The following is a 26558-nucleotide window of genomic DNA, read 5'->3' as shown; positions in this document are numbered from 1 at the left end:
ATTTCATGGAGTGTTGGAAAATGTACCCTGCAGAGATTGTTCACAACTAACTTGATGCTCTGAGCTGCTAATCTGTGCTTTGTGACCTTTACAGGAGCAATTGTATATGTAGGGACCTACTTATTGCCATCCATCTGCTTAGTGTTTCTTCATCTGAGGTGTCTGCTTCACCCCAGGGCTGAAAAGTTATTTCTGCCTCATATGACCTGCATCTCAACACATTTTGAGATGCACAATTCCTACTTAGTCAACCACTCTCAGTACCCTTTGCAGCCAGACTACTTACCATTTTGGAGATCTGTTAGGGTCAAGCAATTGTGCCATGCTGGCCACAGAAATCCCTGTTTAAGCTCCGGTCCTGTTCCCATTGGAGTGTCTGGCAAAAGTCCTATTTATTTTAATGATGTAGGGTCAGGACCTTGGAGCAGAGAAGCAACATCTGGGGACGTTCTGGAACAGATGAAGTTTAGTGTGCCTGCCAGTTCTTGCAGTGGGAGTTGTGCTAGGCTGGTCCGGTCTTTGAATGCCTTAGAACACCCTTCAACCTAGATCTGCCTTAAGCAATACATGGAAAAGCCATGTTTCCAGGCTGTAATAGAGATATTGCAGATACAGTACCCCTGCCCCCATACTGACTGCAGAATAATTGTCTTTAAAGTCAGTGGGAAATGAGTCATTTTACCAATCTGTTGGTATTGCCTGTAATTGGTTTCTAAGTATTGTTTTGTAAAGAGCGGTTATGCTCAGAAAAATGACTCCTCCTTTCCCAACATATATGATCTGTATGTGCCTGAGTCACACATGCACACTGGAGTGACAAAACACATATTCATTAGTGTTACCCCCACAGAACCAATACAGATATGGAGGAACAAGCTGTGTCACACTCAGCCTTGTCATCATTAGCAAAATGATCAAGCCAAGTTCTGCTTCCCAAATCTGTATTGTAGTGGGTTGAATTTCACCCCTTTGCTGAAAGTGCACAACACAAAGCCTATGCACTATACATAGGGCCTACCGAATTCACGGCCATGAAAAACACATCACAGACCGTGAAATCTGGTTTCCCCCCATGAAATCTGTTTTTTACCCTATACCATACAGATTTCATGGGGGAGACCAGTGTTTCTCAAACTGGGGTTCCTGACCCAAAAGAAGGTTCCGGGGGGAGGGGGAATATCACAAAGTTATTTTAGGTGGGTCACGGTATTGCTACCCTTACTTCTGCACTACCTTCACAGCTGGGCAGTCGGAGGGTGGTGACTTTTGGCCAGGCACCCCACTCTGAAAGCAGCAGCGCAGAAGTAAGGGTGGCAATACCATACCATGCCATCCTTCCTTCTGCGCCGCTGCCCTTCAGAGCTGGGATCTCGGCCAGCAGCTGCCGCTCTCCAGCCACCCAGATCTGAAGGCATCGCCGCTGCCAGCAACAGCACAGAAGTAAGGGTAGCCGTACCGTAACCCCCGTACAATAACCTTGCGATTCCCCCTCCCCCCTCCATAACTCTTTTTTGGGTCAGGACCCCTACAATGATAACACTGTGAAATTTCAGATTTAAATAGCTGAAATCATGAAATTTACGGTTTTTAACATCCTATGACCGTGAAATTGACCAAAATCAACTGTGAATTTGGTAGTGCCCTAACCATATAAATCCCACCTAGGCCCTCAATAGAGGGGCTTAGTGGGACTTCAGTGGTGCATACATTGAAACCTGTCCCTTAGCTGGCAAGGGGGTGAATTTCACACCTAAAGACTCGGAGCACAAAGAATACAACTTTACTTTCAGATCTCAGATGCAGTTTGCTGCAATGAAAGATCAATCATTTCTGTGTTTCTTAGGGGATGTCTACACAAGCACTTGCTGCGCAGCTAGCTGGGGTGTTAATTACAGCGCTTCAGCGTCCCACACACTAAGTGTCCGTGTGGGACCATGCTGCTGCTCACTAAAAGTTCCCTAGTGCACTTTGACCTATGGCTGTTTCAAACCACAGTACTGCAATATGCGCCAGAGACCTCTTAGCGTGCATAAGCACAGCACACACGGGCAGTTAGTGCCTGGCACTCTGGAGATTTATTCTGAAGCTCGGCATGCAGAAAGTGTTTGTGTGGATATGCTCTAAAATGAGCAAATTTGATCCAGAACCCACTGATAGAGAATACATATGGAATCCCAGAATATTATTTTTAGAGCCGCTTTTCTGTGTATTAAAGGCAGGGCTGTTATTTCTAATACATGATCTGTGTCACTGTGCATCTTGGAATTAACCTGTTTGTTCTTGCATAAAACATAGATGATAACTGGTTTTTCAGGATCCCTTATTTATGAATAGGTTCAAAAGTCTTGCGCCTGATTCTGGTCTTGCCTTTTCTAAAATGGGTTCGATCTGTTGACTTCAGTGCAAGTGTTGCTGATTTACACATTTCAAGTGAGCCCAGAATCAGGCCTCTTCAACATACATTTTAAATGAATGAAGAAAAGTCAAATGCTTGTAAGGTGGAAGCAGAACCCATTCTTGACTCTACTGGCTGGTTTATTAATATTTTGTCCCGGTACGTATATTAAATCAATAGCCAGAATCACAGCTCCACTTAGCGCTGTTATCGTTTCCATTATAAACCCCATATTTCAGGAGTTTATAATGCAATCTTCCGAAATTATATTAGACTAAAACTTAGCACAAAGATAGTCACCCTAGCAACTAATGTATTGTTTTCTATTCTTCTTTGTATTTAGTCCCTTACTTAAATTAATTTAGCCTTTTTGGATTTATAAGCTTAGAAACAAAGTCTGTTTCTCAGGTAGCAGTTTTTTCAAATCCAGGCCAAATGCTGCTTACCTTTGGGAAACAATTTTTACAGTCATTTTATTGTTAGAGACCATTAATCTCGGTGGACATTTTGGAAAAAATAATGGGTCAGATCTGAGGTAAATTGGCATAGATGCATTGACTTCCATTCAGCGACATTGATTTATATCAGCTGAAGATCCGGCCCTAGGTTTTGAATGGATTGAGATATAAATATTTCAAATTTCTTGAGCTTTTTATTGTGAAATTATGTTTCATATTATATATAGCTCCTCATTCTGTGTTTTTCTGGATTCCTTCACTTCCAGGCACTTCAGAGGAGTTAAGTGTAATCAGCAACTTGCAGGAGGCAGTCACTAACACAAAGGGTTAAACCCATACCCTTTTTACTACACAAATTCCTAAGTCTATCACTAGGATTTTACATAGTATAAATCTGCAATGGCATCAAATAGGCCACAAAACTAGGGTTGCAAAGAGGTGGGATGGAAAACATTATGGGCCAGAGCTTGCACTTGTGTAAACCAGTACAGAGCCATTGAAATCAATGCCAGTTTACCCCACTGGAAAATCTAGCTCTGTGTATCTCCTACATATGTTACTCCTGGGGGAATTCTGTTCCAAAAAATTAAAAATTCTGAACACAGCATTCTATTTGTCAAAATAACACAATAGAATCACGCCAGTTTCAATTATTTTGGTAATTTATTTCAAAATACCCATCAGCAAGTATGTCTGACACAATACAGACCAAAAAAAAGATTCAGGAAATGTCTTTTGACAAATAGATTCCTTACTAGGTGTATTAATGCAGAACTTCAAGTAACTCATTTAAACTACCATACAAAAACATATTTCCTGCATCTCTCAGAAGCAGTGCAAAGGTTTCGGGGAGTCAGGTGCTTGGGGCGGGGGCAGGACACGGAGCCCCGTGACCTCCTTGCCTAGGAGCCGGACCTACTGCTGGCCGCTTCCAGGGCACAGCGCGGTGTCAGAACAGGTAGGGACTAGCCAGCCATAGCCAGGCAGCACCACCAAGGGGACTTTTAACAGCCCGATCAGCAGTGCTGACCAGAGCCGCTGCGACCCAGTGCCTTACGTTCTGCGACTCAGTACTGGGTCACGCCCCGCGGTTTGAAAACCACTGCCATAGCTCACACTGAATAGTACCTCACTCTGGGGGTAGTCTGATGGGAATCAATGGGACTGCTCCTGGAGTAAGGTACTACTCATCATAATGGCATCAGGCTCTGGTATTAAAGCCCCCATCCTGCAATCTGATCCAGGTTAGCCTGGTGATGCTCTGATACCACTGCATATCATGCTCACCAATAGTGTCTCATTGTTTTCTTGTGCTCCCTCCTCAATCTGTCTGCACCCATTTGTTGTTCCTTGCCCTATACTTAGGTTGTAAGCTTTTTGAGGCTCTTTCTGTTCTGTTCTGTTTGTATAGTACCTAGCACAATGGGGTCCAGGTGCATGGCTGGGGCTCCTAAGTGCTACCTCAATCCAAATAATTAATAATAATAACATGGGCCGATCCCTACACCTGCGTGGAATCCCACTGACGTGAGTGGGGCTCCATGCTGGTGCCAGAGTTTGACCTTGGGCTTCCACTGCAGTACTGGAGTCTGTGTTTATAAAGAAATTTGGGGATCGTGAGTGATTCCACAGCACCTCTAAAATGTAACAGTTTATAAGGCTGAATTACTGTAAAATCATATGTAGTACCAAAAAGAGCATTTATCTATAATGTTAAATAATGACATAAAGCTCTCGATAGTCCTTCCTGTCAAAATACACAATCAGCATCTAGTACCACTTGTGTCATACATGCAGGAGGATCCACATCTCCAAAGCCACTCTGGACTGCCTGAATGGGGATTATAAAGTTGAAGAAGGACACGGTAAAGAACGAAATGAATTCTTAAGGAAACATAACATTGAGACCTATTTAATAAAACAGCCCGAGGAGAGTCTGTTGACTTTGCCTGAAGACATTGTGAAAGAATCTGTCAGCATCTCAGACAGGAGAAACAGTGGGGCAACATTTACAGAAGGATCATGGAGCCCTGAACTCCCATTTGATAACATAGTGGGAAAACAGAACGTAAGTCAAACTTTCCTTAATGTCATCGACTATGAAAGCATGCTTGAATGCGTCTCAATAATGGAAGCCTCAGAGGAAACAAATTCATCTTTAACCTTTTCTCTAACATGTACTACAACTGCAGATGATTAAACAAATCGCCTCAGGACAGAATTAACCTATGTATCAGAATCGGGGAAATGCCAGGGTTTCATGGCAGGGAGGGGCAAGGGTTGGTTTTTTGGGTCCATCTAAAATTAAATACTATGCAGCTGAGTTTTAATTGAACCAAACCTCAAAGCAGTTAATTAAATGTAAAACCAATGTCATTAAATGACACAAGATGGGCAAGTCACCATGTGTGACTTCTATTTAGCCAACACAGTATAGTTTCAGTGCACACTGTATTCATTGTCAAAGCCGAGACAAGAAGGTGTATGTTGTGTGGGATGTGCAAACATAGCACAGGGCGATTCATGAGCCAAAGTCAAGAGCTGTGGACTAATATGCACCCTGTGATAACAGTATCACTATTCTTCACATTCTTCCTTTATTAGCTTAAAAAAAGAGGCCTGGACATAATTATGGTTCCCCAACAGGGGATTACTGGAGTCTTGACTAGCTAAGCAGAAGTATGGAGCAATAACATGAAAGAAATGTCTCTCTAGATTGCTCTCAATCAGATCCTTTTCAAAAGCATTTCATGTTAGGTGTACGCATTCTGGGATCCAATCATTTGTCACAGTCATAAAATCAGTTATGAAGCTTGTCTGCTTAAAAGGAATTCAAGATGAAAAGGTTAAAATGCCCTAAGACACCACTCTTTCTACTGCATTTGAAAGATTGATGAGTCATAGTGAAACAAGATCAGTTTGAGTTGCCTTCCATTTGTATGTGAGAGATCTGTAATGACATGATATTTCCTTTCTTTTGCTGCATGTACTTAGTTCTAGTTGTCTGAAACGTCTGTAGAACTTAAAGCTTTGTTGCGTGAAGATCATGCTTCGTCAACAGTCTCTTGCCTAGAGTGATAAACCCTCACAAGTGATCAATTCTTTGTGAAGAGTCTATGTCCTTTCAGACTAAAATGGTGCATGGTACAGTTCGCTGTATTATAAAACATCCGTTTTATATGGGTATCTGTGTATTTGCTTATCTGCATGTACGACTCCTTTCAGCTCTCACATCATTTTGTCAGCTTATATCTGTATTTTCATTCCATTGGGAATGAAAGAGTGCATGCATGTTGCTAAGATTAACTTTTCTCTCAACATTCTCCTTTTCTTGTTCTTTCCCTTTCCAATTTCTATAGGCCAAACAAATGATAATTGCAGATTAGGCTATTCTCCCATTGTCCATATTCTCAGCTGTACCTTACCATGTTGCTAACAATGAAGAAAAAGAGCTATTGTTTTATACCATTGTTGACCTCCTTCCATCTAACAAGCCAGTAAAAAGTCTATGAAAATTACTGAAATGTGTATAAATGCACGTATCTTCAAAGGGATTTGCACCTTATGGCAACATAACAAATCTAAATCAACAGAAGATGGCTTCTCCCTATTTTGATTGACTATTATTTATCCCAGTATTAAAAGCATAAATCATTTTTACTATATAACAATTAATTACCTGGGTAGAAACTCTAATTAGCCAGTCACTGCATGCATGACTCAATTATGTAATTTTCAATTGTAAAATCAATATAGTGTGCATTATTGTTCATTAATAGTGGTCTGAAGCGAATATAATCTTAGAAATCAAATGGCATCTTTGAATTATGCTAGTAATTTGTATCTTTCTCCAAGGGCTGGTCAACCTTGGACAGATTAAGCATTTAATAATGTTAATTATCAGAAGAAAGATCACTTGTAGCAGAGGAGGTTGGAGATGCAAGAAGCAGCTGTTCGACAGCGAAGCACTGGGTCTGCTTTGGTATTTGCCAGTTCCTTTCAAATGTCCTCACTAAAAAATTATCAGTTACAACAAGATTTGGGTAACTCAACTCATCTGGAACCTGTGGCTTAATTCTAGGTCTTGCCAAGTCTGTGAGAATCTGACAGATTAGAGTCTCTTCTGATTTCTCTCCTCCAAGCCCCAATTCATCACATTTCATATTCTGTCCCCTAATTTATTTTGGACTGGTGACCTATGAGAGTGGAGTGGAGGTATGAGATTTGATTTAGAGGCCAAGTAAGCAGTCTATACATCACACACATGTAGAAAAGCTAAAGTTACCAGGCTTGTGACTTAGGTTTGATTGTGCATTACGCTGAGGTTGTGTGTGGCCATAATGAAATTCAGTCCATGTCCAATATCCTGGACTATGTAGCTAGTGGAATGGAGGTATTAGCATGGCTGGGCCCTTCTGTAAAGTGCAGAGAGATTCTCCAGCCCCTGTGGTATATGGATAGTTGGTGGGATTGGATTCTCTGTCTGTGCTTTACAGAAGTTGTAACCAAGGGCAGAATATGGCCCCTGATGTTACTCTGAAGAAATTTGACAGAAATGGGATGCAATTACAAAAATGCTAGTCTGACAGATTTGTGGGGTATGCACATATTGTAGTGATTGTTTTGGTGACTGTTACCAATGCAGGCATCTAATAAACAGTGTATAAAGAATACCATTGATTTTAGAGTGGTATGAACAACTGTTGTAAAGACCAGGAGTCAAACATAAAAGGGCAGGGGTCATAAAGTGCAGGAGACCTAGATTCAATTCCTAGTGCCAACCTCTTATTTTGATGCCAAGAGCCCCTATGAACTAGTCTTACAGGACTGAATAGACAATGGAAACCTGTCTTTTGTTATTTTAAACCATCCTGTTGTGTTTAACAAAAAATCATATCCCTGCCATACAACTCAACTGTAAGAAAGAAACTTACAGAAAGGATATTGCTCTCTATTCAATTTTATTATTTTTAGAATAATTTCTATAAAATTCTGTTTCATGCTTATGCAGTTCTGTAGGACTTTGACATAGAGCGTCTTTAGCTGCTTCAATATCTTTGTAAATCTGGCCCTTGGACTAGGAATATATAATGACATGGGCAAAATGGACCATAGGAAAAAATCATTACTTCCTATTTTTTCAAAAATGTGTGTATTTTTATTTTGAAAACTGACTTTTTAAAATTTTACCTCTTGGCTTCCTGTACTTCAATATATTTCTGCACCCTCTGCTTTCAATTTATCTTATTTTATGTCTGGTTTTGCCCTCTCACGCTTTTTGGTCTTTTCACTCTAAAGTCCAGATTCTGCCCTCTGACATCAATGTGAGCTCATCTAATGGTGGAACTTGAACCTGAGTCTTGTCATACACTACAAGACTCAAGCAATTAACCCATGTTCTAAAAGGAAACGTTCAGCTCAGTGAATGGGAGTTTGAATGCACCATCTTTTTTAGCTAATGATAATATGAGTAGCCTGCCTACATTTGCATTGCATCATAGTGAAAACATAACCCTTAAGGTCTTCCAGTGTGTCATTTCTTCTGGCTAATAAATGAGAAGGCAAAACAAAACTCTGTTGGCACCACATGGGGGTATGCAGTTGTCTAAGGTTCCACTTAGCCAAGTTTTATATTCCAAATAACTAAGTTGACTCAGGATCTTTTTTGTTTACACAACAAAACCAATCCCAATTCCAAAGCTAATTGGATATAGCTAATAGTGTAATTAGATTTAGTACTGCATTATGGTTCTGCTGGAATACGTTGAATCAAAAGGATTTAAACCTACCCCCTGAAACTCACTCAGTGTTTTTTCTTGTATTTTTACAGTTACAAAAAAAATAAATAAATAAGGAATCCTTGGTTAGTGTGAAGTATTCTATTACTTCTTCCAACATTATTTGGGCATAAACCTGCATTCCCTGTCTATGCAAAAATGCCAGAGGCATCACTGGCAAGTAATGGGCCTGTCTTATGCAACTGTTTTATATCAAACTACAAGCCTCTTGATCTTGATCAAATAACCCAAACATTTGAAGTAATATGATTGCAAGGGGTTAACATGCTAAGGCCCAAAACCTAATCACAATGAAGTAAATGGAAATGTTGCTGTTGATTTCAACGAGATAAGGATTCGCAGCTGAAGCATTAAACAACACTGGGAAATGCATTGTACTGTCAAACTGGAAAAGTTTTGTGTGAAATACAAATTATAATAAGTTCACTTGGGTGGCGATAATAGGCATGAGAAAAATTGGAAAGCCATGTGCTGAACTGCATTATTCATGGCTTTTGGTCTGCCTCACTAGTTCTCTGCTTACTAATACCCTCCCCCCCACCCCCTCCCACACACACACACCCTCCCTGGGGACATACTTATAATTCCAAATCTCTTGACAACATCAAACAGCCCCTATTTTAAACCAATCAACCTACTGGAAAAATGTTTCCTCCTTTCCCTTAATATTACACTGGTCTGAGGTACAGGATGGGCACCAGAGAGAGATCCTCAGCTGATGTAAATCGTCATGATAATGTACTCCAGCTGATTTGCCCCATGGGATGAAATCCTGGTTCCATTGAAATCAATGGCAAAACTCCCATGACTTTAACAGTGCTAGGATTTCACCCTGGACTACTGCAGGGGTAAGGTTAGATATACTGTGATCCTGCAAGGCGACACATGGGAGCTTTGTGCCATTAGAAAGGGGATATTGCCCTGTTTTCCCATGGGATATACAGCACTTGCATCTCACCCTGGAAGGGCTAGTGATATCCGCATGGATGATCTCATTTAACTCATTCTTAGAGTTTTCTAAAAATGTATTCATTATTACTTTCCTCTTCAGTACAACTTAGGGTGACCAGATGTCATGATTTTATAGGGACAGTCTCGATTTTGGGGTCTCTTTCTTATATAGGCTCCTATTACCCCCCACCCCGTCCCGATTTTTCACACTTGCTGTCTGGTCACCCTAGTACAGCTGGACTCGTGATATTAAAAGAGCGTGGGTTTTACAGGAAGAGGGAAGTGAAATATCGTTCCCATGCAGTATTTCAAATCTCTCTGAAACATTTCTAAAGTTGTTGTTTCTTTTGTAACACATTTTCATCTGTGTTTGAGCAGAGCCTCATACACTGGTTCCCTGATTCTAATGGAGTCTTAGGGTGCTACTGTAGTATAAATGCTGATCATCATCATCTTATAGAATACATCATTGCATGATATAAAGGTTTCAGTGCTGTTCATTTGGGAGGTTGGCCTAACTCCTGAGTCTGATGGCTATCCCCAAACTCAGGTCAATAAAACCGTTAGAGCACACCATTGCATGCACGCATATTTGTGCATCTGACAGACAGACAGAACCATTGCCTTAAAAAAAAAATACATTTGCCAACTGTTAACCACACTCATATTATGGACACTAGTTTTTCCCTAGACTTAGAACAATAAATAAATGTGATAACTCTACAGGATGGCATCTGTTGGCAAACGTCTTAGAAAGACTCCTAATGAAGTCACTGGAATCTGTCCTTAATGCATACATCTTAACTCCTGCATACCAAGGATAAGATGGGGACTTAGATATGTCTGAAAGTTTTTATGGTAATGTTTAATTGATTTCCCTTTCAAAAATTTGGTGGTACTGCCTTTTTTGTGGCTAAGTAAAAAGGCTTGTCAAAACACTTAAAGGGTGAAATCCAGCCCTATTGAAGTCAACAGCAAAATCCCCATCGACTTCAATATGGGAAGGGATTTCAGCCATCGTGTGTTAAGCTCTTTTGGCTTTCTGTGTTCTAAAGTTTCTCTTCTAATTATGCAGTGTCAGAGAGCAATTTACTATTCAGGATTATTTGATCCTTGGCCTCTCGACCGTGACTTCAAAAATGGTTGCCACTTACAGCTGTATTTTGTAATGGTGGATATTTATCCATTGGTAGTTAGGCTAAAACCACTCGCATGTTCTTATGTGCCACTCAGCATTCATCAGAAGGTAGCAGCTTAAGATAGTTTCTGTCCATGCTCTGAATTTGAACCAGGGAAAGACTCCATATTCCATTATCTACATGGAGTCTCCTAATCAATAAAAATTTCCTTATAGGTTCAAACCACTGGTCCATCTAGACTAGTATCCTGTCTGCTGCAGTGGGCAGTACCAGATACATAAGAGGAGCCCTGCAACAGGCAGCTGTGAATTAACCTGCCCACAAGGAAAATTCTTCCTAACCCCTAATAATTAGAGGTTGTCTTGTACCTTAACGTTTGAGAGTTTATATCCCTTCTACTCATTAGCATTTCTCTAAACATTGGGAATATAGCAGACAATAATGTTTAAGTTTTCCCATTCAATCTGCTGTCTTGTGGTTCACATAATGAATTGCTACACTGGGTTGAGTTACTCACTTCATGGAATTAAATTCTACATCTGTTCTCAAAGTTAAACACTAGTCTTAGTATCTCCACCATCTGTCCTTTTCGAAACTTCACAGAGATCACTTGCGTCATTGGTGATGGAAAAGTACAATTAAAATGATCTACAAAAAAAATCTACTGCAGTTACTACCATGAAAAGTGCTGTATATGAATTATGTTAACCAATATGGCATAACTGTGTTCTACATATGCTGGTCGGAACATGCCAATGTAGAGAGAGAGCTCACTGTCTGTTTGAAAGTATATAAACAGGCACATGGTGAGGCAGACAGGGAAGTTTCTCCTTCTTTCTCCTCCCCTCCAAACTATCTGTTCCCTGACTATACACATCCAGTAGCTTCACTGTATTTTCTCCTTTACATATTTTCTGTGAATTCTGTTCTGATTTGCTAAGACAGACCACTGAATTCAGTTCCCTGTTTCGAGACGTTGGTGTGGGTTCCTTCCACCATCCTCTAAGAATTTCACAAATAATTCAGCAACAAAATCTGGAAACATTATAACGGTGATATAGTTCAGTGGAACCACAAACATAAAAGCCCCTACAAAACATGATACAAAAGCAGCCACTTACTATACTGTATGTGTTTAGTGGAACAGACGTTATTTTAAACTTCTGTAGGTTTCATTGAATGAATTGCATGGAATGCTGTTACAGTTTGCAATGCAACATGATCTAAAACATTGCATTTTTAACCCAAGGGGACCAGCAGGTTTATTCTGTTTGCATGTGCTTTCCCCTAGACTCTGGCTGCCCTAACAAGAAATTCAATAAATCTGCTTCCAAACCATCTTGCACAAGCTTTGCATGTCCAGTCTGGGCCCGAGGAAATTAACAAGCGAATAGAGCACACCATCGACTTACGGAGTGGCGATAAATTGAGAAGAGAGCATATCAAGCCTTTCTCACTGATGTTTAAAGACTCCAGCCTGGAGCATAAGGTAGCTGGGTCTTGATAGCTGCTTTTTTCCAATTCAAATTGTTTTAAATGTCCACTGAATTAGAGACAACAGCTCTAGGTTCTAGCTTTGTTTTGTTTTGTTTTTAGAAGATATGATTGAACCAAAGGTCATTATACTCCTTGATGAGTCAGTTCCAAAGCTGTCAAGTCCCTACTAGTGAGCAAGAGCTGCTTTTGAAGAAAAGTGAAAGATGTTTGCCAGCTTTTTAATTTGACGATGAGTCTTACTTTTACGAATCAGGCTGCTTTGGCACAAAATGGGAGCAAGCACATCAATAAAATGATGCTTCTCCTTAAAAAAAAAAAAAAACGAGAGATAATATAGAGATCTGTTCCCTCTTTTTGGTGATACAATCCCACCCTAAATCCCAGTCAATTGCTATTTTTTATTTTGAGTCAAAACCACTCTGTCAAATCTTTGTTTTAGGCCCCAGATTAAAGAAATGTTCTACTTTTGAAGGATCACTATTGTTTTCTCATGTCTCATGTTCCTTCTGAGCTGCAGTATGATCCCACCTGAATCTTGTGTCTTGTCTGCATTCAAAAGCACATATAGATTGCAGTTTGAAAGGGGGGGTGGAAATGGAAAAGCGAGCTTGTCCAGTGTTTCTTGCAAGCTAATCGTGTTGGCTCTTTTCATTGATTTCAACTGACTTCATCAACCCAGAGGATAACGAAGTGCTCAGTGTCAGCAGAGACAGTCTTATGGTCAAGTATATGCCTAATTGGAGAAGGGGGAGGGAGAGAAACAGCATGGAAATTGCACGCTTGAAGAGTCTTGTTGTCCATCAGTGCTTTAACATCTGTTGAGCAACAGCTCAAGGGTCGTTTGCTCAACTCATGTAGGCAGATCCTCAACTGGTGTAAATTGACATAGCTCCATTGACCTCCATAGAATTATAACAATTGACACCAGCTAGGGTCTGTCCCATAGACATCTACTAGCAATTTGAGTCTGATCCCACATTCCTGACTCAGGCAATACTCTGATGACAGACCTTGCTCTCATTAAGTAGGAACGTCTCCTCCTGAAACCCTTCCTGTCATTGAATTGTATATTACTTTGCAAAATATCCCACTGAAGAAAAGAGGACTATTCAAGAAGCTACTACTCAATACGAGCAAAGCCTCAATCTTGCCCAAAGTAAATGGGGATTTTCCAGAATCAAGTCCTATGTTAGGAGCATTGTTTTGTTAAACCTGCCTGCCAACTCAGACTCCACAATTAGCAATGACAGGAAAATTCCAGATGGAAAATTTGGGGTCTAATTTAAATTCAGTTTAAGCAGGGCAAGAAAAAACCCACCCATCACATCTCATAGGTCAGATTTCAAATATTAACAAGGTGTTAAATGATATCTAAATGACAGAAAGGTGTCTGTTAAAAAGTCAGCATCTGTTAGTGGCTGCAACACCTGTTGCTCTCAGTATGATACCTCAGAGAGCACAGTGCCATAACTGTAGGTAAATTATGACTTTTTAATGATAACCATTGTATAACAGCATTTCGAGTCCCATGCAGAACCAGCAGGCATAGAATATGAAAAAATTAAGAACTTTTTTTAAAAGTGAACTGGAATAGTTTCAACTTTCTGAATCAGCTTTTTTCAAGTATTGGGTAGAAGTAGATTCGGAGATAGTATTTTATTTGATCTGGTTTGTTCAGAGCTAATAATCTGAGGAAAACCGAGGTCTCATAGCTATTCATCTTGCTAAGATGTAATCTAACCATGCCATCACAAGCTAGACAGTGAGTTCTTGAGGGCCTGGGACTGCTTTGTCATCCATGTGTGCAAAGTGCCATGCGCACCAATTGTGCTACTCAAAATAATAAATCTAGTAAGTATGCATGGGGCCAGTAGGTTCATGAAAGCCAAATCATCATGTACATTTGATTACTAATATAGTGGAACTATCTTATAGTGACATGCAGGAAATATTTGTTCCTCCCAGTTTTCCCTGTGCAATGATTGCAGAATTAGCACCACTGGTGATGTTAGTGATGTTATACAAGATAATATCTAGAGAGAATAGCTACCATTTCTAGAAAGGCAGCCCCTAATTATTTTCTAGATTGTCTATATACTATAATTTAACACTAATTGTTTTCCTCTTGTTTTATCAGGTTAAAATTTGAGTCCGACAAGACTATTTCAAAATATTTTCTCTCTAAGCTCTCATTCTCCCCAGTCCTTGCCTTTCACTCCAGAATCAGACTTTCCCCCCAGGTCTTAACACTTCTCTGCTGTCTGCCACGACCTTCTACATCAGCTCCTCTAGTTGCTCTCCGCAGTGCTTCTGAGTAAATGAACTGGCACAGGTTTATTGGCTTTCCTCTCTCACTCTGCAGCTCCCCCATGCCTGATTGATTTAGTTTGCTCCCTGTTGCCTTCAGTTCAGTGCGGTGGCTGCCACAAGCCAGCAGCGGCTCAGAAATAAAATATTTTCCAAAATGTTTCCAATTTCTTTTTTCTGAAACCTTGTGTGTCCTCACATTCAGCCTCGTGCTTTTACACAGCACTGACTTCTCCCTAATAAACCCTCTCTTTTGTTGTCAATGCATTTCTCCCTGGAGAGTACATATATTAAACGTGTACAATAGATTCACTAGCATTAACCCCAGGGTCAATAATAAAACATCGTACTTGCTAGCCATGTTCATTCTGGACAGAGAGTCAATGGCTTATATTCAGATCAATTGACAAGCAAGTAAATATAAAAATTACTCCGACTGTATAGGCAATAGGACTGTGCACCACTTATGTCCCATTGAAGGCTTATTTTCGGTAGTTTGAGTGGGTCTTAAATGGAGCATTGAACTTACATTGCATCTCCGCTCATCCATTATAAAATCACTGCAGTCAGTGGAATCACAGCAGGGATTAATTTGGAGCTTTGATTTGTTAAAAAGGACACAAAAGGCAAAGCATCAATTTCAGGAATCCACCTGCTTTGTGTAAGTGGCACAATTTGTTGTGACGTAGCATAATTCCTATCTATTTATAACAGTTTAGGCCTTTATGATTACTTCCAGTGGCAGATTCCCCGTTCCTCTGTTATTCTCCTCTGCTATTGCATGAACGTAGATTCCACAGAGATGGCAAGCATAGTTATGTCAGAAAATAGGATATCACCATGAAAGGAAAGATAAAATGCACGGTGAACTCCACCAGGATTCATTGCTGTTAGGAGGGATTCGTGCAAGATCCCAAATAGTGTGTTTTTTAAATTATTTCACCAAATGGACCAGTCATTGCTAATGCATATGTCACCTATTAGCGCTTGATATCTCACTGGACTTTCATTATAATTCACTCCCAGTTTCTCTAGAAGCTATTTTCACAAACAGGATAGTGGCAAATGGGCAAAAGCAGAAGAGACATGGCTAAAGAATCCTTGAAGTTTTAGCATCAGACTGTGGAAGATGCTGACAGCCTTCTAATGGCTCACAAATGTTCTCAGCTATTACTTGGGATGATTCTCCTCTAAATAGGTGTTTCTCTGCACTTCTTGTTTGTCAGTTGGAAACTTCCCACTACCATGAATCCCATGCAGATATATCAGGGGAGTGTTGCAGAGAAATTTTCAGCAGGGAGAAGATTGTGCTCAAGAAAGTCTCATTGCTAAAGATGTAGGTATCCCTAAGGGAATTCCTAGCCTCAGAGTTATTCCTCTCCTCATAAGGGTTATTCCTACAGAGAACTACATTGCATTGGGAAGGGAATGTAGGAGGAAGTTGTTCCTAGGGTGGAGATATCCTATCTCCTAGAACTGGAAGGGACCCTGAAAAGTCATCAAGTCCAACCCCCTGCCTTCACTAGCAGGACCAAGTACTGATTTTGCCCCAGATCCCTAAGTGGCCCCCTCAAGGACTGAACACACAATGCTGGGTTTAGCAGGCCAATGCTCAAACCACTGAGCTATCCCTCCCCCTGAAGTGTAACACTTCAATCTTAAAGTGTTCCCATGGAAAATGTGTAAGCCGGGCTGTTCTAATTACAAAAACGTCTCAGAAGGCTGTGAGCTCTTAATGGCAGGGACTGTCCTTCCATTACATGCTTGTACAAAGCCTCGCACAGTGGCGCCTGATACTCCATTGTGGCCTCTACAGGCTAATGATAATAAACATCCTCATCACTAATATTAATTAAGGCCAGCTCATGCCCTGGTTCTCTGCAGCCGTGAATGGTGGAGTGCCCACTGCCATTTGTGGCTGCACAGTCCCTGCCCGGACCACCGCTCTAGGCATGCAGAAGGAAAGGGATTGGATGTTGCGAGCAAGTGGGCAGAAAGGGGCGGGGAATGAGCAGAGCTGTTTGGGCGGGGGGGGGGGGGGGGCTATGCTACATACGCACAGTGCCGGATGGGAGCTGGGGAAGAATTGTGCCTCTCTAAGTCACAGTGACTTCCTGGCATTCCTCCTGGAGATGGATGAGCCTCGAGGCTCAGTCCAGCCCTGAATGACTTCGAAACACTCAGAAAATGGAAATTGCTACTGAAGTGCAATGTTTTTCCATTGGTCTCAGTGCTGCCCTAGAAATGTTAACAGGTCCTTCTCGAGACACAATTATGCCACATACGCCTTTATCCTTTCAACATCAATTTAAACACAGCAGGAAATGCTGTAGTTGTGCTGCAGTAAAGTAATTCTCTATAATTTCCCTAACCAATCATTTTCATTTCATAATAAATTGTAAAAAGTCGAAATTACCTTTCCTTGGTAATTTTGTGCAGTGCATAGGCCCAGTCCTATACAGCTGAGGCAGGCAAAACCCCTTTCTTTCTCCAGTGATAGTTTTACCTGACTCAGGAGTGTGGAACTTGGTATTTCACATGTTACTAGAAAGAAAATGGGGCTTTATATTTGAGAGGAGACACGTTTTGTGTTTACAAAGAGCAGCTGAATTTAACCTGCCAGTTTTCTGTAGTACTGCCGTTATGTCATTGCTGCTGATAGCTCAGTGACTCAGGTAGTATGTGGAGACAACTCTAACGAATGTATGTGGCAGTGACTCAGGTAGTATATGGCATCTTTGCAACTCAAGGCGTCTTCAGTATAAAAGTTGGGCTGTTGGCAAAATAATATCCCCACTTTCTGCAGAGGCAGAGTGAATGCTCATGTTCATAAGTTTCTATGTTATCTGTGTGTTATTTGGAATATTGACTATCACTATTTGAAAGGAGAACAGGATAAATGTAATACAGAGTTCAGGCCATATTCTGTTAGGCTCCTGGGAAAAGGCGTAATGCTACCCCAAGTGACACATACATTACAAAAGTAGCATTAATGGTTGTCCATATTATCACCCAGCACCGTTCACAAATTTCATGCACAATTTATTCTTCTAAGAGTAGGATATGTGTGGGTTTGGTGAAGTGGGGGAGCCATGTGAAGGGGAAATTACAGATTTAAAGAATAGAGCCCTACCAAATTCACGGCCATGAAAAATGCATCACAGACCGTGAAATCTGTTCTCCCCCTCCCATGAAATCTGGTCTTTTGTGTGCTTTTACCCTATACTAAATAGATTTCATGGGGGAGACCGGCGTTTCTCAAATTGGAGGTCCTGACCCAAAAGGGAGTTGCAGAGGGGGTTGCAAGGTTATTTTAGGGGGGTCATGGTATTGCCACCTTTACTTCTGCGCTGCTTTCAGAGCTGGGCAACCGGAGAGCAGCAGCTATTGGCCAGGCGCCCAGCTCTGAAGGCAGCACCCCACCAGCAGCAGCACAGAAGTAGGGGTGGCAATACCATACCCTGCTACCCTTACTTCTGCGCTGCTGCCTTCAGAGCTGGGTGGCTGGAGAGCAGCGGCTGTTGACTGAGGGCTCAGCTCTGCAGGCACCAGCGCAGAAGCAAAGGTGGCAATATCATACCAGGCCCTCCTTACTTCTGTGCTGCTGCTGGCTACGGCTCTGCCTTCGGAGCTGGGATCCCAGCCAGCAGCCACCGCTCTCCAGCTGCCCAGCTCTGAAGGCAGCACCACCACCAGCAGCAGCGCAGAAGTAAGGGTAGCAGTTCCACAATCACCCCTACAATAACCTTGTGATCCCTCCCCGCCTCCCACACACACAACTTCTTTTTGGGTCAGGATCCTTACAATTACAACACTGTGGAATTTCAGATTTAAATAGCTGAAATCATGACATTTACGATTTTTAAAATCCCATGACAGTGAAATTGACCAACATGAACCTGAATTTGGTAGGGCCCTAGATATAAACATATAGACTGACCTTTACATTACACTCTGTGATCCCTTCCCATCACAAAGTGGTCTCTTGCCATGTTTTGGAGAAGTCAGAATAAGCAGGGGCAGTGAGCGGAGGGGAGGGGCTCACTGCTGCTGAAAGTTGAGTATTTTAAAAGGAAAACATCATGACCTTGATCCTGCAAACACTTACGCACATGTGTAACTTTATGTGTGCAGCCCCTGTTGACTTTGGTGCACGTCTTCCATTTCTTTTTAATAAGAGTCCCCAATTAAAACTTTGTATCCAAACACTGCCGAATTGTGTGGTATTAGAGATCTAGATCTGAATTTACTGCTTGGACTGCCCTGTCAGTACTATGTTTTTTCTAGCTACACCTAGGTATTTTGCATCATATTCATCCCCCTGGTGCCTGTGTCCTCTCCCTATCTTTTGCTTTTTAATGCATGGAATTTAGACAAAAAGGCAACCATGTAAAAACACTTTTTATTAGAAAGCAAAAGGGTTGGGGTTTGCTGCCATTGTGAGAGGGATTTATTGGCTCATTCATGACATGATGATTTTCTTTCTTTTTTAAAAACACCACCACAATATGCTGATTAATGTACCCGATCCTCTTTTTAATTTCCCAGAAACGTCAACGAATGTCACTCTTTACAAAACTGACACGTGAGCCGAACGTTAATTCATTCTTCTTTATTTTTTATTCCAGTATTCTCAAATGAGGGATGAAGTGTTCAAATCAAACTTGGTGTGTGCATTCATTGTCCTTGTATTTATCACCGCAATCCAAAGTTTACTTCCTTCTACAAGGTAAATACAAAGAGACCTCATTACAATTCTAAAAGGCATTACGGGGAAAGCACAGGATTAGGGCCAGTGTTTTCCAACAATGAAAACAGAATAAGTTTGGATTTTCAAAGCTGTATAGTTTCAGAAATTTTGGAAATGCAGGATATTAATGCAAAAATACATGTATCGACAAACATGAGCAATATATAATACTTTACAGCACAAAAATGTGGGGCACTGAGGGCTAGAGCCAGCTGTGCAGGGGAGGTGAGCAGGGTAGAAGCAAGGTGGATGCTTTCGAGAGCAGATACGAGTGCCATCCACTCTGCAGCATGGCAAGGGAGCCCGGCACCCCCCTACCAAGTCCTCTGCCCGCCCAGGGGAAACTCCGCCACAGTTTTGCTGAGCTCAGGCCTCTGTGAGACGAGGAGAAGATATCAGCAAGTCTCAATAGCCAGCCTCTGCCCTGTGCCCTCAGGGTGAGTCTGGTGTCACCGGGCAGAAATCAGGGGCAAGGGATGTGACCCTGTGTGCCCCGCCCACCCTCTGAACAGCGATTCTGGAAGTTCAGAGTAAGTCTGGAAATGAAGTGTCATTTCAGAAGAAAACATGGCAATAGCAGCAATTTCACGGAAAACACTGGCCTTACCCAGGATGATACTATTTCTAGAATTTCCTTCATTTATGTAACATAAATCAAGCAACTTGATTCTAAAGTTCCTAAGAAAAGTTTGGAAATATTAATGTATGTTTTTTTTTTCTTGTAACATAATTTTAAAACGTGCCGTCTTCGAGACCTAGCACCACTCCTGTCTTCTCACTATGACAGGGAGAGAATTGAAATCCACAAGGCCTGCTGTGTCTGTATCATTCTATCAGTTTTAAGTGGAATGTACCATTGAAATGAATGGGGAGTTTGACTTTAAAAAATTAGCATAATATGACCTCATGTTTCTACAGATAATCTAAAAATGCTCCTGCTGAATGGGTACAATTTCTTATTAGTAAATAATTATTGGTAGGTTAGTAACTGGTTAAAAAGTGCTTTTGTTTCAGCATTCCATCACAGCACATAAGTATATCTTAGTAAGTTGCGTAATTATACTTTATAAATGGTATGATGTGATGTATAATTATCCTGTCAGGAACCATCTTATACTGTTAAGAATGATGGAGTAAATGACCTAGTAGGTCTTTTCCCGCTCTGATTTTTCTGGGCTTCATGGAGCACTGAATGCTCTTAACTCCCGCTGAAGTCAATAGGAGTTGCGGATGATCAGTAACTTGAATGACTAGGCCATCTGTATTGCATGATGGAACTTATGTAACATAACCAAATGTGTCAGACTCTCATTTTTGTCCAGCATCTACTGCCATTGAATGCAGCATTTTTCTAAGCATTGTCCCCATTTGTCTATCTACATGCCACAGCCAGGTTGAGCATCTACTGCTCTACAATACAAAAACCCTAGGATTTTAACTTCCCCAAAAGTCACACAGCTCAGTCTCCTATGAGGTGAATGGTGCTGCTACTACAGAACCGGATGCACAAAGCACGTAATTCTCAGACAGCTGCTAGCCACACAAATGAACTTGACCACCTGTAGGATAACTTTGAAACCATAGCAACCTTACAAGCGCTAAGGACTTAAACTGATTTGTGCTTTTAATAAGTATTAAAAGTACCTGTAGCCTAGGACAAGTGCTTTTTAATTCATTTATCAGTGAAAAATTTTAAAAATACATGATCTTAAGCGTGCCTTTATATTATGGGATGGGCACATTATAAATATGTGTATAGTAATTTGCCTAAACTCCCACAAAATTTAGAATTCTAATGGATCAAAAACACCCCTTATTGTTTTATTTTACAGGAATCACAAACCCAACCACCAATGGTTTGCAAAATGTCCCCCCTTTCGCTCATTTTGACCAGTTTATAATCTCTAGTTTCTTATCTTCAGTTCTTTAGAAATAATCTACTCTGAGTATCGTAAAGCGAGGTGGATATTGGGAACATGAGATGTTCTACGCACTGAGTCCCAGGGCACCCGTGAATGTAACAGGGCATTTCCCAGCTCTGATATTTAGCTTGTTGGTGCTTCTGATGTACTGCATTGCTGCCAATGGTATTGCAAAATCTGTGTTTTTTAAAGTCCTTCTTCTTCCAATACATTAATCTACCATGTCTAGACTGCTTGATTTTCTCCTGGTTGCTTGTATGCAATAGGATTGACAGAGCTTGTTTATGGAGCCTACTTTTCATAGGAGATTTTTGCTCCTTAATCACTTCTGCCACAGTAACAAAATATGATATGCTGTCTAGTTGCATGGATTCCTTTCTGCTAATACTCACAACCCAATCCAGTGCCATATATGACATAGTCTTCTTCCCTGCAGCTTTTTTGCTTTCCCTCTGGTTTCTCTTCTTACTCAGTACTGTGCTACAGGGCAAGTTTCTGCTCTCAGGAGTTGAAAGATCCCTCTCAAAGTTAATGAAGATGGATGTTTACTTATACCACTTTTTCTTATTTGTAAAGTCCGTATATTTTGTTTTGAAAACAAAATCTCATTCTTTACAAAGCATACAAAATAATAGTACTATTTGCTAAATAATCATGTACAACCTTGCAATAACAAGTAGGTCTGTTAGACCAAGAGAGAGGAAAATATTTAGGTGAGGAAACAGATCTGGGCGTTGTATTTCTAGCACAGCATTTCAGCCCATGCTGAACTTTAAGCATGTAAGTAATCTCATCGTGTTCAGCAAAACACTTCATATTTTTTACTTCAGCGGGATTTAGACACATGCTTAAGTGGTGTGTTGAATATGGAATAGGATTGCAGGCATGCTTAAAGTTGAGTAACTGCGTAAAGGTATTGCTAAGCTGGAGCTCTGGTGAATTATTGGAAATAAGTGAAGGGAAGCATTATTTAAATGATAATGAGAAATACTTTACTCAGCATCTTTACTAACACTCTCAGATATGCTGTATGCACTCATGACAGAGAAGGAAAATCTTTGTTCCATTCTCATATCTGGTGTGTACGGAAGCATTGGCAATCACCTTCGGCACCCCCTTGTGGCAAAACTGGATGACAGAGCAAGCCTGCCTCAGTTTCCCTCCTCTGCTGGACCCCTTGCTATCTCGCCCGCTTATTGGTCCTTCATCATGACCTCAGCCCTTTGGCTGAGTCATTGGTAGTCCTTTCTCCTTTCAGGGTGCTGAAGAGTCCAATATCTCAGGAGGCCAGTTGCCCTAGATGAGGGAGTATAGTCCCTAGCCTCTTTGAATGTGACCTGTTGGCTCAAGGCCTTAATGAACTCTCCTGTTGGGTTAGTAGGGGAACCCAGACTTCCACCCTCTGGGTTCCAAGCCAGGAACTCTGTATAAGGTGGTTGGTCCAATTTCTCCCAACCCTTTACAGTTTCCCTGTCCTGCTTCCTACCATGCTCCTCCTACTGACCATTCCTCTGGTTCACAACCTACAGTCCTCTTCTCCAGAGGATTTCCTGTATGGCTTCTCCCTGGTCTGTTACTGAGAGCCCCTGCTCTCAGCGATTCCACTGGGCGAAACTCCAGAACATCCTTATGGTTTCCCTCCTGAAAGCAGGAGTCCCCAACCCCCGTTCTCTTTCTGGAGTTGGGGTTGTGGTTTAGGTGGATAATAACTCCCTCTTTTGGACAGGAGTTCCCTCAGTCCACTTTCTGGAACTGTGCTTGTGATTTAGGCCAGCTCCTCCGCTTTAGCTTGGAGATCTCAACAAACCTTGGGGGCAGTGAGTTCTTGAGAGTGTTTTTTTGTTTGCTGGCTTGTTTTCCATTTGTTTTTCAGTTTGCAAAGTCTAGTAGGGGGCAGTGTGTTGTGAAAGAAGCTGAATCTTTCATTACAGCTGAACCTTGATTAAGGGGCAAGGCTTCCTGGCATCAGGCCTGTAAAGGCAGCTAACTCACCAGCCAGCATCACAGAAGCCAGTAAACTGAGCTGAAAACAGGGAAGTTTGGGGGAACGTGGGTGTGGTGTGGGTGGCTTTTTTCCTTTTTGACAGGAGTTAAGGAGGGAAGGTTATGAGAGATACAAAGACCCAATGAATGGAAGAGGTAGAGAAGATGACCAGATGTGGAAGCTGCGGGATGAATATTCTGGAGAGGATACCTGAAAGGTGTTTCATTTCTCTGAAGTGCTGCCTGATAGATCTGATGGAAGAGAAGACCCGAGGTTTGGAGATGCAGCTAGAAATTCTGGTTGAATTTAGAAGGGGATTTGAGTGAATGATGGAAGAAGGAGAAAGGAGGCTGAGGAGAAAACTCAAGACTTGGGGCTGGTCCACACTTAGTCCGGACTTCGGACTAAGGTACGCAAATTCAGCTACGTTAATAACGTAGCTGAATTCGAAGTACCTTACTCCGGACTTACCGTGGTCCAGACGCGGCCGGAAGTCTCCCCCCTTCGACGCCGCGTACTCCTCTCGGCGAGCTGGAGTACCGGCGCCGATTGTGAGCACTTCCGGGATCGATCCCAGAACATCGATGGCGTGCCTCCGGACCAGCCGGTAAGTGAAGACTAGGCCTTGCAGATGCAAACTGGACAAGAATACTGTGAGGGTAGACTTCTGTCAGCAACTGAGTCATGGGCTGTTTTGCCCAGTGGTTGGAGCAAGACCCTACCAGTTGGAGCTGAATCCAGATGGGGAGGATGCAGTCAAGTATCATAGCTGGGAGTCAGAGACAAAAGCCTAATCTGAAGGGTTAACTGGAATCAGAGTTGGAAGGTGTAGCAGAAGTTTTAGCTGGGGGTCAGAAACCAAATCCGAAACCAAAGGGTTAACTGGAGTTGCAGTAAGAAGGTGGCATTGAGAGTCTGAGCTGGGAGTTAGAGGTCAGGAAGGAGCTGAGGGTTGGAGCAGGAGCAGGGACAGGCTGGATCAGGAGTGGAAGCAAGACTAGAGAGAGTGGAGGCAGGTACAGGACCCAGCACAGTTGCAGGCGAGGAATGCATTGAGCAGCCACTGGACTGTTGCTGTTATTGAGCTTAAATACCAGCCTGCTGACTCCTTCAGCCAGTCAGGTGGGACAGTCAATGAGACAGCTTCTATCAGGGCCAGCTCTGCTCATTGGATTGCTAGGAGACTGGCCCTAATGCACATTAAGACCCTGACAACTTCTGGATGAAGAAAGTGAGGAATAGAGGGACCTGAGGAACAGGTTTGCTGAGTTGGAAAATGAAGGGGTGCAGCAGGCAGTAAAGGAAGGTAGGAGGGCAAGAAAGAAGAGAAGAGCAGTTAGTCCTACAAGAAGAAGGAAAGAGATAATACGGATAATGCAGAGTTTGGAGCCCCAAGAGGCTAGAGGATGATGCACAGAAGATTGAAAGTGAGAACAAAAGACAAGAAAACTTGCAGCCAGAAAATAACAGAAGGGGAAAGGCCGAAGAATCACATCAACAGGAAGAGGTAGTTTCTACGTGACTGGGGACTCCTTGCTAAGAACAGACAGGTCTGTTACCAGAGCTGATACGGTGAACAGACAGGGGTGCTGTCTGCCAGGAGCTAAGACACAGGATGTGGACCTAAGGCCAAAGAGGATTCTCATGGGAGTGGGAAGGAATCGACTGACTGTCCTTCATGTGAGAGCAAATGATACTGTTCGATTCTCACTGGAACACATCAAGGAAGACTACTCCAGGCTGGGGAAGACACTTAAAAAAATGGAGACTCCAGTGATCTTCAGAGGGATTCTGTGGGTCCCTAGAGGAGGAGAGTGAAGGTGAGCCAAGATTATGATGATCAACATATGGCTCAAGCAGTGGTGCTATAAGGAGGTTTTCAGGAGGTTTGATCACTGGGAAGCATTCCTGGACAGAGGACTGAGATGGACTTCACCTGAGTAGAAAGGGTAATAGACTTCTTGGATGGCAAAACTAATTAAAAGAGCTTTAAACTAGGAATTCTGGGAAGATGATTGGGAGATGCTCATGTAACCTCCATGCCTGATTCTAAAATTGAGTGGGAGGAAATTCAAGTAAAAGAGGATACAGTAAGAAAGAAAGGAACAAGAGGGCAGGAGAATGGACAACAAGTGGAAAGGTAGTACCAGTACCACTGACAGTAACAGTCAGGTAGGTGATACTAGCAGTAAAATGACTGTACCTAATCTAGTGAGGAATCTACGCAAAGCCAAACAGAAAAAAAACCTAAGATGTCTGTGCACCAATTCAAGGAGCTGGAGTAACAAAATGTAGGAACTAGAACTACTGGTGCAGGAAGTGAAACCGGATATTATAGGGATAACCAAAACGTGGTGGACTAGTAGTCATGACTGGTATACAGATATTGAAGGGCATATGCTGTTCAGAAAAGACAGAAATAAAGGGAAAGGTGGTGGAGTAGCATTGTATATTAATGACAAGATAGACTATAAAGAAATTAGAAGTGATGGAATGGATAAAACAGAGTGAACTGTCAGTCCAGAGGGAGGTTATGAGTGAAGTTCCTCAAGGATTGGTCTTGGGACCAATCTTTTTCAACGTTTTCATTAATGACCATGACACAAAAAGTGGGAGCCTGTTAATAAATGCCAATACAGAGGTAGACTGGAATATCATACAAGAAGATATGGATGACCTTGAAAACTGAAGTAATAGAAATGAGATGAAAGTTAATAGTGCGAAGTGCAAGGTCATGCACTTAGGGTCTAACAATAAGAATTCTTGCTATAAGCTTGGAATTTATCAGTTGGAATCAACAATGGGGGAGAAAGAATTGGATGTATTGGTTGATCACAGGATGACTATGAGCCACCAATGTGATGCAGCCATGAAAAAGGCTAACTTCAGTCTCAGAATGAATCAGATTTTTTTAGCCTGGCAGCTCAAGCCCCACGAGTCTGAATCAGTTGACCCGGACTCTGAGACTCAGAGTCATGGGTCTTTTTTGCTGTGTAGGCATAACCTTATGTTCGGTCTGGTATCTTGATGCCTGATCATACTCCCATTAAAGTTAAAGGAAAGACTCCAATTGACTTCATTAGGAGTTGGAGCATGCTAGGTCCCTGGGGAATCGATAGAGTACACCCCAGAGACACCATGTGTTTCCCTACAGATGACATATTACTCATTTTCAGGCTGATATAGGACTGGAATGGTGGAGCTCCAAAGGGGATCTCAGTCAGTTTCCCTTGGACAGAAAGGATCTCACTGCTGCATAATGCATGTGAGTGTGGGTGTAGCCTGGGGTTAATGTAGTGTTCTCTGGAGTTGGGTCCTGGATAACCTGAGAACAATATTTTATTGCCAGGATTTTCC

At 41.9% G+C, this 26558-nt stretch overlaps 1 protein-coding gene across 2 annotated transcripts in view; it reads left to right on the top strand.

Annotated features, from left to right (window-relative positions):
• ADCY8 (adenylate cyclase 8) overlaps positions 1-26558 on the top strand; it is a 177361-nt gene that overhangs the window by 111372 nt on the left and 39431 nt on the right. The window contains exons 7-9 of one of the 2 annotated variants that reach the window (XM_034763626.1): positions 4651-4921; positions 12033-12230; positions 19174-19274. In XM_034763626.1, coding sequence (XP_034619517.1) covers positions 4651-4921; positions 12033-12230; positions 19174-19274 — 570 coding nt within the window. The remainder of the gene's footprint in view (positions 1-4650; positions 4922-12032; positions 12231-19173; positions 19275-26558) is intronic. The other variant, XM_034763627.1, reaches the window with a different exon arrangement.

This window comes from Trachemys scripta, chromosome 2 (genome assembly GCF_013100865.1).
Source record: "Trachemys scripta elegans isolate TJP31775 chromosome 2, CAS_Tse_1.0, whole genome shotgun sequence".
Classification (NCBI taxonomy): domain Eukaryota; kingdom Metazoa; phylum Chordata; order Testudines; family Emydidae; genus Trachemys; species Trachemys scripta.
This window is presented reverse-complemented; position numbering and strand designations above follow the sequence as displayed.